Source organism: Hyperolius riggenbachi, chromosome 1 (assembly GCF_040937935.1).
Source record: "Hyperolius riggenbachi isolate aHypRig1 chromosome 1, aHypRig1.pri, whole genome shotgun sequence".
Lineage (NCBI taxonomy): Eukaryota > Metazoa > Chordata > Amphibia > Anura > Hyperoliidae > Hyperolius > Hyperolius riggenbachi.
The window spans coordinates 408423651-408439049 of NC_090646.1; the positions used below are offsets into that span (position 1 = coordinate 408423651).

The 15399-nt window shown below is 41.1% G+C and overlaps 1 protein-coding gene across 2 annotated transcripts in view; it reads left to right on the forward strand.

Annotated features, from left to right (window-relative positions):
- Window positions 1-15399, forward strand: part of GLIS3 (GLIS family zinc finger 3) — a 619418-nt gene that overhangs the window by 400386 nt on the left and 203633 nt on the right. For both annotated transcript variants that reach the window (XM_068271394.1, XM_068271395.1), the window contains exons 5-6: window positions 5767-5928; window positions 11693-11803. In XM_068271394.1, the coding sequence (XP_068127495.1) occupies window positions 5767-5928; window positions 11693-11803 (273 nt within the window). The remainder of the gene's footprint in view (window positions 1-5766; window positions 5929-11692; window positions 11804-15399) is intronic.

Genomic DNA, 15399 nt, shown 5'->3' on the forward strand with positions numbered 1-15399 from the left:
TACTCAGTACAGAGCTGCAGACAATGTTGGTACCACATGAATGCTAAATAATAATAATAATAATAATAATGAAGATTAGATTGTCAGCTCATCTAGGTGCAGCAGATAATGTAAATGATTAAATGAGAAGTCCAGGATGTGTTACATAAAACAGACCTAGTTATGTTTTATGAATAGAGTTTTTAACTTTCTTATAATTAATTTTATTTGAAAAACAAACCCGCATTTCCTGGACTGTGAACATTGTATCATGGAATGAGTTTAAAGACATTTCTTGAGGATTTGTTTTGTACATGATAACGAGTGGCTTCTGCAAAGCATAGCCTGGCCATGCTGTTGTCTTTAGACCGGTTTTACACTTGATGGGTGCGCTTGCAGTCCGATGCTCCTGCCGCACCACAGTAAAAATCCTTCATATGACCCTGCACCACGGTGCGGAGACGTGATCATATGCATAGTACCACCTCAGCTAGTGACGTACTCTCTGCTGGGCAGGAAGTATGACACTAGGAATCCCACCAGTCTATGCATACATGCCGTGTCGCATCGCACTTCTGTCATGCACACTTGCTGCATCGCCCACTGACTTGCATTGCTGCATAATCCATGAGGTAGGCACAGAACATGCGGTAACGCTTTGCAAACTTTGTGTTGGATTGTTAGATTCTGGCGCATTGCATTGCACTGCATTAGTTGTACAAGGTTCCAATTACTTTCATTACACTCGCAGCACCTTGCGGTAAGAAATGGCAACGCAATGCAGGTTTTCAGTGCAAGTGCGAAAGGGCCTTAAGGATAACATTTTAGTCTTTCTTGCTGTAAGCCAACTAAACTGTTTTTCTAGTTGTTTCCCAGCTCATTTCGATAGATGAATGGGTCATCTGACTACAAAAAAGTGTTGAAAACTTTGGCAGGTGATAACTTTGGAAAGACATAAAAAATATAAATTGCAATTAATCTGATTCCCAGTCCAATGGCATTTCATGAAGTTTGTTAACACTACACATGAGTAATGTGTTTTTGATTGAATGAAAATGCTACAACCTTTTCTGGGTCTGAATTGCTGCTGTTGAAAACAAGGTTGAACCACTGTCAGATTTTTATTGCTTGTGTTGATTCTTTCTTAGGTGATGCCAAGGGCTCAGATTACAGCTCTTGGTGTCACAAGGAAAGGAAGTGAGGGAAAATTTTCCCAAGTGGAGAGCCAGACAATATTATCAAACAGATAGATGTTTATATCTTTTCTCTCTTTCCCACCACTTCCACAAAGCAAAAAAAGCCATGTACTTGGTTTGGCTTTAAGAAGTCTTCAATACAGATTGAAGCAAAGAAAATATACCTGCAGCAGCCAGTCAGATGTCCAATTTTGCTGAGTAATGGTATTTCAGGATGTTAAACATCATTTATTTGTTCTTTCTGTTACAAATCATTCCCACACTGTTGATAACTGATCAGTTTAACCGCACTGGAAGAAAAATAATACTTCGATTGTGAGAACACTTTTATCATCTAGAAAACAGACAGGAGTACACAATGTTAAAACAGAACAATATAATGAATACAGATGTTTGTAATGGTGTTGAACATTGAGGATTACTTGCTAATGGTTCTTGGCCCTGAATGGCGATACGCTGCAAGCATTGTCAAGCAGATACATTTATACGTTTATTTTTTTGGAATTGTTTGTTACTACTTTGGGAATGTAATTGGCTATTGTTTATTTTTCATCATTCATCAGGGCTACAGCGTCCCAGGTAATCTCTCTGTTTACTTAATATTTAAGGAAGTCCACCTCTAAGTAATATTAAAAGAAATCACTTGGGATCCCCTTTTTTGTAACTGTGACTAAAGTCTTGTACACATACTAGATCAGGGTTGGGCAAACTATGGTCAACCCAGATCCAGCCCATTGGTGTTTTTAATCTGGCCCTCCAATAGACAGCTGGATACCTATGCTCTCCTCTCCTCCCTACAAAGTTGTTTGCAGTGCATAACAATAGGTTTAACTCACCCAATTGCACCCAATCGCACTTTCCAGCACCAATGTCTATGGCCACGGCAGTGTCATGTGAGCAGCCGTTAGTATGTATCAGCGTGTCACATGACGCTGCCCTGGCCACGGTGATTGCTGCTGAAAAGTGTGATTGAGTGAGTTAAAACCTATCACTATGCATACTCGCAACTCTGCTGGGAGGGAGGCGAGCAGAGCACAGGTACTATGTGGGCCGCTAGAGGAATGTGGTCCGTAAGGAGAAAAGTTTGCCCATCCCTGTGCAAGATGGTTTTTGGCCAGGGCATCAAGTCAGGGTCACCTTTGTCAACAATCTAGCATATGTACATTGGTGAGGGGTTAGCCTTGGGGGTTGTTTCAGACATGTGCAGGCAGAAAGAATTGTTCTCCTACTCACCCCACCTGTTTAGTTCCATGCTGTCATTCGCTGCTCTGACATCCCTTTCCCACTCTCAAGCAACAGAACTTGTCACTAGCCTGCAGGCTAGCAATATGTTTATACAGATCACAAGCCTGAACTTTCACCCAGGGGAGTACACCCGATTCCAGGAAGCAAAAAAAAAAATCATAAGTATGAGGCTTTATACACTGAAAATGTTATGGGCATCCCTCATAAAACTTCACCCTAAGTATTTTGCTGTTGTCTGTGAAGCACCATTCTCTGTTGTCTTTAGAATTAATTGGTTTATCAACTACTAATTGATATAAACCCTGAGGAGGAATGGTTCCCACTGGAAGCAGTTGTGTGATTCTTGGAACTTCAGTATCTACTTTTCATTTCCATTGCTGTTTATGTCACATGTGACCTCATGTGAAAACCCTCCCTGCAATCTCAGCATTAGTTAGCCTTTAAGTTTTATCAGCTGAAAAGCATGCTTTGCTGGAAGGAACATTAATGCGAATATGTGGAACTCAAGTGAATTGGTTGAAGCTTTTTTTTTTTGGTAGGTGTCTAAGGTGCAATATCTGTTATACCTCTCAACGTCTGAAGTTTGGACAGAGTGCCACGATACGCTGGCTTAAGGAAGCCATGCCACATTTATCAACAAGGAGGACTTAAAACATAGATTTGCTTAAAACTGTATTTATAGTTTTGGATTGGTCTTATTTAATAAGATTGAGAGGCTGTTCAGTTTGGTGGATCTCATACTGCATGTGTTTTGGGTTGAACAATTAGACTGTTATGTTTATGGTGAGTTTAAGAGATCAGAAAAGGCAGACTAACAGAAAGAATTACTAAAAGGGGTAATTTATGCCCCAAATTTCCACAACAATTAAAGAAGAAGTTGGACAAGTGGTGACAATTTCATAAACAGGAAAAGGAGGATGCAGTGCCATGCAGAATCTTCCAGTGCTGTTTAGTAGATGATAAAAACAACATTTGTTCAAGATTCTTTAACCACATACATAAGATTGACACTTAATTTAGGCAAATCGTATGATCCCATATCTATGGTCATCTTTTCAATAACTGTTGACAGGTGCTTTAATAGTGCCGGTACACTTTCATTCAGAAGTAGTGTTTAAAGGGATACTGTAGGGGGGTCGGGGAAAAATGAGCTGAACTTACCCGGGGCTTCTAATGGTCCCCCGCAGACATCCTGTGTTGGCGCAGCCACTCACCGATGCTCCGGCCCCGCCTCCAGTTCACTTCTGGAATTTCTGACTTTAAAGTCAGAAAACCACTGTGCCTGCACGCCCGTGTCCTTGCTCTCACTGATGTCACCAGGAGTGTACTGTGCAGACACAGACCATACTGGGCCTGCGCTGTGCGCTCTTGATGACATCAGCGGGATCGAGGACACGGCAACGCAGGCGCAGTGGTTTTCAGACTTTAAAGTCTGAAATTCCAGAAGTGAACCGGAGGCGGGGCCGGAGCATCGGTGAGTGGCTGCGCCAACACAGGATGTCTGCGGGGGACCGTTAGAAGCCCCGGGTAAGTTCAACTCATTTTCCCCTGACCCCCCCTACAGTATCCCTTTAATGGGTTCATTAAGTGTTTTTTTGTGTTTTAGCAGTAAACACCAAGTAAGAGCAGTTGAGTGGAATGTTCTCTTCTGGTGCTCTGTATAGTATTTGGAAATGGCAGAGTGCACCTTGGTGCTGCCTTATATTGTTCAGTGTAAACCACGGATGTTCAGTGTCTGTCGGTGAAGTAGAACATTGAACAATGCACCTAGTGCTGAATGAGGTTATTATATAATTTAGTGAAATGCACTTCTCTTCAAAAAAAAATAGTTGCAAATTGTTTCCACTGCTCCTATAGTAGTATATTGTCTTTGTATGCCTCTTCAAGTCCATGTACTGCCCGTGACATGGCATAAAATAGGCAGAGCATCAAAGCATTTTATTGCTGAGTCAGAGTTTTGTCTATTTCTTGACTTCCTGTGGCTAGTTACAGAACAGGAAATTATACTAGATTTCCCCAATATCAACAATAGGAGTATATATGTGAGGGTCATCTGAAAAGTAACAGCTGTTTTCAATTACTCAATTAAAGAAACATTTTTTTAGAAACACTATCTTTTGATAACTTTTCTGCATAAGCACCTAATTTATTAAAGCATATATTGTATATTTTTACAAGGTTTCTAATCCCGTTGCTGTAGTAGCATCACACTCCTCACCTATGGATACGATGATTTGACTGTTTGACTTGGGGGGTACATGTAAATGCTGCTGAACAAACAGTTATTAACATTCTGCAGTCACATGATGAGCAGTGCAGGGAGCAAAGAGGATAACAAGTTAAGATGCACAGAAATAATACCTAGTGTGGCAGATGAAAGCAATTGGCTGTTATCTTCTGAGCAGGTGGTGGCACTTATGGGGAAGAGGGGTAAGGTTTGGTTCCTGTTAAAGAGACTCTGAAGCAAGAATAAATCTCGCTTCAGAGCTCATAGTTAGCAGGGGCACGTGTGCCCCTGCTAAACCGCCGCAATAGCGCCGCTAAATGGGGGTCCCTTGACCCCCAAACCCCCCACTGCGACACTTGGTCACAGACTTGGTCGCTCCTGGAGGCAGGGCTAACGGCTGCAGCCCTGCCTCCAGTCGCGTCTGTCAGCGGCGCATCGCCGCCTCTCCCCCGCCCCTCTCAGTGAAGGAAGACTGAGAGGGGCGGGGGAGAGGCGGAGATACGCGTTGACAGACGCGCGTGGGGCAGGGCTGCGGCGGTTAGCCCTGCCCCAACCAGGAAGCGCTCCCCTGCATTACGGAGGGGATTTGGGGGATCAGGGACCCCCGTTAAGCCGCGGGATAGCGGCGGTTTAGCAGGGGCACACATGCCCCTGCTAACTCTTGAGGTCTGAAGCGAGTTTTATTCTCGCTTCAGACTCTCTTTAATGCTGCTAATCAAAGAGTTACCAGCATGTTGCAGTCATGTGACAAGCAATGCATAGAGAAAAGAGGTTAACCTGCCTGACAGACACAAGTTAAATTACACAGAAAGAATACCTTCTGCGGCTGTTAATGGATGACATATATATTCTATTTTATTTTATTTTGACCTTTTAAATAACCTGCTATTCCTTTAATGAAATTACTGTTGTGGTTCCCTTCATTGAAATTAAAAGGGCAGCTTGTTGCACAGACTTCAAAGAAGTTTAAACATCTTAGTAACGCCCAACTGGAAATCCATTTTATATGAATGATGAAACTTGAACCATTAAATTGTGCCCTCTAGTTTGCAGAATATGTTGCAGTGCTTTTAAGGGCATAGAAAGAAAAATACCTCCTAATTTTGCTTCTTATTTCAGTTTGAAGGTTGCAAGAAAGCATTCTCGAGGCTGGAAAACCTGAAGATTCACTTGCGGAGTCATACAGGAGAAAAGCCTTATCTGTGCCAGCATCCTGGCTGTCAAAAGGCTTTCAGCAACTCTAGCGATCGTGCCAAGCATCAAAGGACGCACCTGGATACTGTAAGGAAAGACACATCAAATAATAAGCTTGTACTGCAAGAAAAGACACCCACACAGTTGCCAAGTGTCTGAGCTTTGTATGAGCAATCCTTCCAAATCACTGTTTCTTCTTCTTTTCCTGCATTATGCTGTGTATAGCAGAGACCATGACATGGCCAAAGGCAAAATCAGCTGAGGACATTAATTGTGAGCATCCTTAAAGTTTTTTTTTCATGCTTAATTCACAATTAGTGTAAACTGTGACAGGCTCATTTCTGCCTTTCCAATACATTTTGGATGTGAAAGTTTGTTACGAAGGCACTGCAACACATACATTTTGAAAGAGTAGCACATTTTTCTGTGTACCTTTATAAACAGAGTTTCTAAGATTTGGAATTAGTAATATAGGCAGTATGTACAGGTCCTTCTAAAAAAATTAGCATATTGTGATAAAGTTCATTATTTTCTGTAATGTACTGATAAACATTAGAATTTCATATATTTTAGATTCATTACACACAACTGAAGTAGTTCAAGCCTTTTATTGTTTTAATATTGATGATTTTGGCATACAGCTCATGAAAACCCAAAATTCCTATCTCAAAAAATTAACATATTTCATCCGACCAATAAAAGAAAAGTGTTTTTAAAACAAAAAAAGTCAACCTTCAAATAATGATGTTCAGTTATGCACTCAATACTTGGTCAGGAATCCATTTGCAGAAATGACTGCTTCAATGCAGCGTGGCATGGAGGCAATCAGCCTGTGGCACTGCTCAGGTGTTATGGAGGCCCGGGATGCTTCGATAGCGGCCTTAAGCTCATCCAGAGTGTTGGGTCTTGCTTCTCTCAACTTTCTCTTCACAATATCCCACAGATTACCTATGGGGTTCAGGTCAGGAGAGTTGGCCGGCCAATTGAGCACAGTAATACCATGGTCAATAAACCATTTACTAGTGGTTTTGGCACTGTGAGCAGGTGCCAAGTCATGCTGAAAAATGAAATCTTCATCTCCATAAATCTTTTCAGCAGATGGAAGCATGAAGTGCTCCAAAATCTCCTGATAGCTAGCTGCATTGACCCTGCCCTTGATAAAACACAGTGGACCAACACCAGCAGCTGACATGGCACCCCAGACCATCACTGACTGTGGGTACTTGACACTGGACTTCAGGCATTTTGGCATTTCCCTCTCCCCAGTCTTCCTCCAGACTCTGGCACCTCGATTTCCGAATGACATGCAAAAGTTGCTTTCATCTGAAAAAAGTACTTTGGACCACTGAGCAACAGTCCAGTGCTGCTTCTCTGTAGCCCAGGTCAGGCGCTTATGCCGATGTTTCTGGTTCAAAAGTGGCTTGACCTGGGGAATGCGGCACCTGTAGCCCATTTCCTGCACACGCCTGTACACGTCGGCTCTGTATGTTTCTACTCCAGACTCAGTCCACTGCTTCCGCAGGTCCCCCAAGGTCTGGAATCGGTCCTTCTCCACAATCTTCCTCAGGGTCTGGTCACCTCTTCTCGTTGTGCAGCGTTTTCTGCCACACTTTTTCCTTCCCACAGACTTCCCACTGAGGTGCCTTGATACAGCACTCTGGGAACAGCCTATTCTTTCAGAAATTTCTTTCTGTGTCTTACCCTCTTGCTTGAGGGTGTCAATGATGGCCTTCTGGACAGGAGTCAGGTCGGCAGTCTTACCCATGATTGCGGTTTTGAGTAATGAACCAGGCTGGGAGTTTTTAAAAGCCTCAGGAATCTCAGGAATCAGGTGTTTAGAGTTAATTAGTTGATTCAGATGATTAGGTTAATAGCTTGTTTAGATAACCTTTTCATGATATGCTAATTTTTTGAGAAAGGAATTTGGGGTTTTCATGAGCTGTATTCCAAAATTCTCAATATTAAAACAATAAAAGGCTTGAACTACTTCAGTTGTGTGTAATGAATCTAAAATATATGAAAGTCTAATGTTTATCAGTACATTACAGAAAATAATGAACTTTATCACAATATGCTAATTTTTTGAGAAGGACCTGCATATTGCACAAACACTTGTTGCATCCAATCAAATTCAACATTACTGAGAAAGATCAGTGAACGGACCATGTGATTGATTGTTGTGGTTCCTGTAATTGGCACACTGCTCTCTGCCAGAACATAGTGTCAGTAACGTAGAAATGTACAGCTGTGGAAACTGATTTTCTTGAGTAGACCAGTCATAGTTCAACATGTGAGACTCTTCTTTCTATCTTCCTTATTTAGTGCCCCATAATCTGATATAACAAGCTGGCAATGTATGTTGGTAATGAGAGCTCACCCACAAAGTTCTTAAAGGGAACCTGAAGTGACAGGAATGAGGCAAACATCTTTCCTTATAAACAATGCCAGTTGCCATGCTGTCGAGCTGAACTTTTAAATGTAGTTATTTTTAAGTCACACCTGCAATAAGCATGAAGCCAGTGGAGTCAGGTGAGAGTAGAGGCGCTCCCTGCTTGCAAATCGCTAGTATTGAGACACTTTGTTATTTGATCTGAAGAAGCAGACTGCGATCCGCAAAACACGTTATCATTCAAGTGTCTGGTTTCTATTAAAATTTGTATTACTTTATTCGGGCTACCACCTTCTTTTAGAGGTAAGCCTATTCATTTATGTTTATTCAGCTGACATTATCCCTTCCACACATCACATCTTTGGCTGCCTTATCCCTCCCAGTAATATCCCACACAAACCCCCTCAGCCCGGGTTGTTGGCCATATATGTTGGTTCCTTGGAACCCTTACACCCCTTTTCCTTTCCTGGAGAGCAACCTATTTTGACAAAAACTAAAGAAGTGAGAATGGACTTTCCTCACCAGCTGTTACACTATGGTTGTCGGTCTTGCAACCTATTCTTGTGAGTATTCTGCACATACTGTTGTTGAGTGTCCTATACCCTCGACGTGCTAAACTATCAGGGGCTCCTGGTATCCCTGTCTCCTTTTTTTCTCCTTTGGAAGGTCCTCAAACTCCATTGGTACCACACCCTCTAAGACCAGAGTCAAAGCATCTGATCTGCATGCTAGATCTGGGACAGTAACTCGAAGTATTAGAGGCAGAGCATCGGCACAGAAGCAAGGCAACTGGCATTGTTTACTAGAGAATGAAGATGGCAGCCTTTATATTCCTCTCACTTCTCTTTAATACAAAGCTCTTGGCGCTGAAGACAAATGTAAATAAACAGCTTGGTAAGTACCGTATTTTTCAGAAAATACGACACACTTTTTTTCAAAAGTGGGGAGAAAAGTCACTACATCTTTAATTCCCAATACAGAAAGTCCCCGACATAGGAACGCATGCCGATACAAACCTCCAACCCGCCACAATGTCAGAGACTCCCTGTACTAGCCCCGTGTCCTTCTTTGCTCCCCCCATACAGAGTAATTAGCATTGGATGTAGTGCCTGTCTCTCACCTGATCCGAGGTTGCCCACGGTGATCAGAGGCTTCTCCTCTCCCTCATGCCAGTCACATTTAAAAATGTGTTCAGCAGAAGCCAGCATTAGGGGAAGAGTGGGGAAGAGGAGACATCTCTGATTGCTGTGGGCATCCTTGGATCAGGTAAGAGACATGCCCGGATTCCGCTGACTGGTACACTCTGCATTTGGGGGGCAAATGAGGACAATATAGGGAGATGATAAAGGACACAGGGGGACAATATAGGGCACATGAACAAAAAGTGGTACAGGGGAGGACACAAGGGGGACATTCCAGGACACAGAAAGACGATACAGGACACAGGGGGACAAAAGAAGGCACAGAGGACACAAGGTGGACAATACAGAATACAAGAATGAAAAGAGGGACATAGGAGTGCACAACGGGGACAATAAGGGGCATGGGGACAAAAAGAGGCACAGAGGAGGACACAAGGGAGATAATATCAGTATATTTACACATATTTACTGTTACAGTGAAAATGGAGATCGTAAAATATTTGTAATAAATACAGATATTTTACTACAGCTATACATAACCCTATTCTCACACTGAACCATCCCACTAACAATGTTTGACCTTAACCACTGCCCCAACAGGTAACCTTAACCACTCCCCCCCCCCCCACAGATGACCTTAACCACCCTCCAATGGCAAACCTTAACCACCTGCCTGCACAGGTAACCTTAACTGTTCCCCTGCCACCACCGATCCACAAAAAACAAAAGTTTTTTTTGGGCAAGCTATTTTTAGCTGTATTTTGCATTGCGCTGCCCGATATTTATCAGGTGCTGCGGGCACCCAAATTTCCAACCAATCACCGATATTTCCTATGGCAACACCAAAACTTCCTCCATTAGTGAGCGCTCCAATTTCTTGCTTCCAACAGAACAGTGATAAATATGTCAGTTTTCAAGTAATTTCATGCTACAAATATTTTTCTATCAGAAGCAACAGTCAGCTACAAATCTCATTGTTAACACTGATAGTTGAGTTAATGATGACTGTTACATTCGCTAGTAAAATATTTGCACTATGAGCACATTGCTGGGAAGAAACAAATGATAGTAGTGAAGTATGTTTTGTCACTTGAGTCAGGTGACATTGGCCTAGATGTAATGCTTACCCGTTTGCCAATCCTCTCCCTAACTCTAACACTAAGCTCACATTAGACTAATCCTAATGCCTACTATTTTCTGATCCATTTGCCTTTATGGTTATTGCTCTAAAGCTATTGCTAAGTTCAGTACAGTGGTAATGATAGTCTGTAAACCCTTTAGCATTTTCTTTATTTCTTATTAAATAGAACTAAAACATCTATTTCCAAGCCCTTAATAATCTACAGAATAGCTGTCATTTAATGCTGTTTTATTATGGTCATACATGGCATCTCCCTACCCCTAATTCACAATACAGATGTATGCTTATGTGGCTCATTTGTGGCCATAGGAAGGGTACTTCAGCACACAGAATGATTTTAGAAATTCTCTTTGTGATGACCTTAGCCTTTCCTGTTCTCCCTGATAAAGGGGGAAGGCAGTCTTCATTGCGGGTGCGTCCTTTTGCTGAGCAAGCTATACAGTGCTTAACAGAGGGTCCAGATGGGCCAGAAGAGTGTTGTCTCTGTACTTGCTGGTCTGAGATAGACATCTACCCATTTTTGGTCAGATGAAGTTCAACTGTAGCTGCACCTCAATAGTTTCAGTCATCTGTTTACTTACATTTAACAAGTTCTTAATTATCTGTTTACATTTATACAATGTATCCATGTCAGCCATGAAATCCTATATAATAACAATAGTATTTGACTCTGTCCTAAAGCAGTACTAGAATTGATGTAATTACAGACAATGCTGAATTGGTTTTAGTTCACTAAGCAAAATAATTACCTCCTCCAGGATCCTGACATTGAACAGTCCTAGTTTATGATTTCCTTCAACAGCGTTAAACTGATTTTAAGCTTTTCAAATTACTGTGCCAAGCTTGCTTTTCTTTCCTCCAAAATTGCAGACATGCTAAAATTATATTGCTTCTTCCTAATATATTTTCATCACTTTACTAGCTGCTTTAAATCTGACTTTTTTTCTTACTTTTTACCTGTGCCTATAGTGGGATTCTTCTCTAGCCTAACCACTGCTTTCTGGACAGTCACTGCTGTTAGACAGCTCCACTAATCTGCCGTATCTGATTTTGCTAATCCTTCCTTGAGCAAATGATTCCTATGTTGTAAGTACCTCTGGGAGTGTTCATTGATAACAAATGTGGAAAGGGAGTTACGAATGAAGTAATTTGATTATATTATGCGATTTTCTTGTCTAGAAACCCTATGCCTGTCAGATTCCAGGATGCAGTAAGCGCTACACAGATCCAAGTTCATTACGAAAGCATGTTAAAGCTCATTCTTCCAAAGACCAGCAAGCCAGGAAAAAGGTAACCCTGATACCAATTTCTGTCATAGTAATATCCTGTAACTAATCATGCCAAACAGGGCTCTATCCCACTACAACTAAACTGCACTTTACTGTCTTAAATTTATATAATTGGCCACACTATTATGGGTCTGTGCTTTAGGCACTTATGCTGTGTGCTTGTATGCAACAAAAGTTACTATAAAAATTTTTTGGGGTGACCCACTTTTCAATAACAATGCAATCTTGTGGAAACTGATAGCAATAACTAGACATCATAGTGGGTAAAGTGAACCTTTATGTAGAGTAAAGAATAAGTAGGTGCACAGTCAGAGGCTGCAATGTTTGTTGATTGCAGGAGTGGATCTGTGTCACTGCTGTGCTTTAGTGTTAATGTTATCTTGTTTAAAAATTCTTTTGCTACGAGGCATTGTTTTTCAAATTCAAGATAATGCATTTTAGCGTTTAATTTTTTTATACTAGCTGACAAATACCAATAAAAGATATCAATAAAAACATCCCAGTGGTCATGCCAGTCACATGACCTTGTAATACAGACCAGTATTCAATCAAATGATACACTCTTCCAATTCCATCTGATCCCATCCCATAAGCCAGTCTTCAGTAATAAACAGTGGCATGATTGTGGTGCATTGTGGTGATCTTAAAGGGGTTCTTTCGCAAAAAAAGTAGGCAGTTAAAAAATGTGACAGATGACAGGTTTTGGGCCAGTCCATCTTTTTAAGGGGGATTCTCAGGGCTTTCTTTGTTTTCAACAGCATTTCCTGAACAACAGTTTAACTGCCAAAATATCAAGATACCAGCCGGCCTTCCTAATCACTTGCACACTATTATGTCAGTTAGATTTTGCAACTGTTGTTCAGGAAATGCTGTTGAAAACAAAGAAAGCCCTGAGAATCCCCCTTAAAAAGATGGACTGGCCCAAAACCTGTCATCTGTCACATTTTTTAACTGCCTACTTTTTTTGCGAAAGAACTCCTTTAAGCTATGTACAACTAGTGTTTGAGCAGTGTACATACAATATTTGTCCCATGGCTGTAGCTGTGGGATTGGTCTGTTACTATGGAGACAGGAGGAGGGATGATAGCTTGGTGGATGATGGAGCAGCTTTTGGGGAGAGGTGAGGAGGAAAACAATGGGTTCAGGCATTGCTTTTGCTAAAGATCTAACTCCCCAGTTCTTTATTTAAACTCAACTGATACCTGTACACACGTCATTCAGGAGCATCTTGGCCAAGTGCCATCTGACGTGTGCATAAAAATTTAGACCTGGGTAGGTATGGGTCCTATCCAAGAAGCAGTTACATTTACATGAGTTTTAAGGGGTGCTTACAACTTTGTGAACTCTTTACAATTTTCTATACTTTTATATAAATGTGACCGAAAACATAATCTGATTTTCAAACAATTCTTAAGAGTAGGTGAAAAACACCTAATTAACCCATTCGCGTTCCATCGTTTTCACTTGAGAAATGTTCACCTCCCATTCATTAGCCTATAACTTTATCACTACTTATCACAATGAACTGATCTATATCTTGTTTTTTCCACCACCAATTAGGCTTTCTTTGGGGGGTACATTTTGCTAAGAGCCACTTTACTGTAAATGCATTTTAACAGGAAAAATAAGAAAAAAAACGAAAAAAAAAATCATTCTTTCTCAGTTTTCAGCCATTATAGTTTTAAAATAATACATGCCTCCATAATTAAAACTCATGTATTGTATTTGCCCATATGTCCCGGTTATTACACCGTTAAAATTATGTTCCTATCACAATGTATGGCGACAATATTTTATTTGGAAATAAAGGTGCATTTTTTCTGTTTTGCATCTATCACTATTTACAAGTTTAAAATAAAACAAATATAGAAATAATTCATCTTTACATTGATATTTTAAAAGTTTAGACCCTTAGGTAAATATTTACATGTTTTTTTTTATTGTAATGTTTTTTTTTTATATTAAAACATTTTATTTGGGTATTTTTGGGAGGGTGGGATGTAAACTATAGTTTTATAATGTAATTGTGTGTTGTTTTCAATTTTTTTCACTTTTAGTTGTAGTTTTACTTTTTGGCCACAAGATGGCGGCCATGAGTTTGTTTACATGACGTCACTCTAAGCGTAACACATGCTTAGAGTGACGCAGTGGGGAGGCAACGGCCAGAAAAAGCACAGCTTCCGAGAGAAGCTGACACTTTTTCAGCGGGGGAGAGGAATCAGTGATCGGGCACCATAGCCCGATACATTGATTCCGTGGCTACCGAATCCGCGGCCGGGAGTGCGCGTGCACGCACGCGATCGGCCGCGGGAGCGCGCGGTAGCGCGCATGGTTTCTGGACGTAGTTTCTACGTCCAGAAACCAAAATAGGTTAAACAAATGAAACAACAAATGTGAAAAAGATGCAATAGCATATCTGCATATTAGAAGTAAGTGAATTGTGTTCTCATTTGGTTTGACCCCCTTGTGCCGCAATATCTGCTATTAAGCATTTACAATGACTGTTGATCAGTCCTGCACATCAACTCAGAGACATTTTAGCCCAATCCTTCATACAAAATAGTATCACTCTTTTATGTGGGTGAGTGCCTTCACATGAGCCATTTGCTTTAGGTCTTTCCACAACATTGCAATTTAATTTGGCCATTCCAAAACATTCACTTCTTCTTTACCTATTCTTGGTAGACTGACTTGTGTGTTTAGGATAATTATACAAAGTTGCCATGTGCAGGAAGTGGATGGCACTTTTACCATTACTGATTCCGGAGAGGGGCAATACACATTAACCCTTTAGTGCTGAGGGTGTTACTGCTACCATAGCACCACATGTGTTACTGTGGTAATTATTGCAGTACAATTGCAGCAGTTTTTGCAACAAGGGGTAATGTGTGGTGCCCACCGACAACTGGTAATGGTAAAATTGCAGTGTGTTCCCTGCACATGGCAATGTTACCGCACCATAGCCCCCTGTCTCTTGGGATTCAATTCACAGATAGAGGCTTTGAAATTTTGTTTTAGAATGTTCCATCAGTGATGGCACATCACCCAGGCCCAGTTACAGCAAAAAAGGCCAAAACCGGAACACTTCCACCACCATGTTTCATAGATGGGCTACTGTTTGTATGCTAGAATGATGTGTTCTTCTTTTTCCTAATGGGATGCTTCTTATTTAAAGGGGAACTGAAAAGAGAGGTATATGGAGGCTGTCATGTTTATTTCCTTTTAAGCAATACCAGTTGCCTTGCAGCCCTGCTGATCCTCTGCCTCTAATACTATTAACCATAGCCCCTGAACAAGCATTCAGCAGAACAGGTGTTTCAGTGGTTCAGACTTTAAAGTCAGATCTGACAAGACTAGCTGCATGCTTGTTTCTGGTGTTATTCAGTTACTACTGCAGAGAAATAGACCAGCAGGGCTGCCAGGCAATTGGTATTGATTAAAAGGAAATAAACATGACAGCCTCCATATAGCTCTCTCTTCAGTTCCCCTTTAAGCCAAAATGTTCTGTTGTTTTTTCATCCATCCAATCAACATTCTTCCAGTATCCATATGGTTTGTCCACATGATATTTTGCAAATGACTGAGGGTCAGCAATAT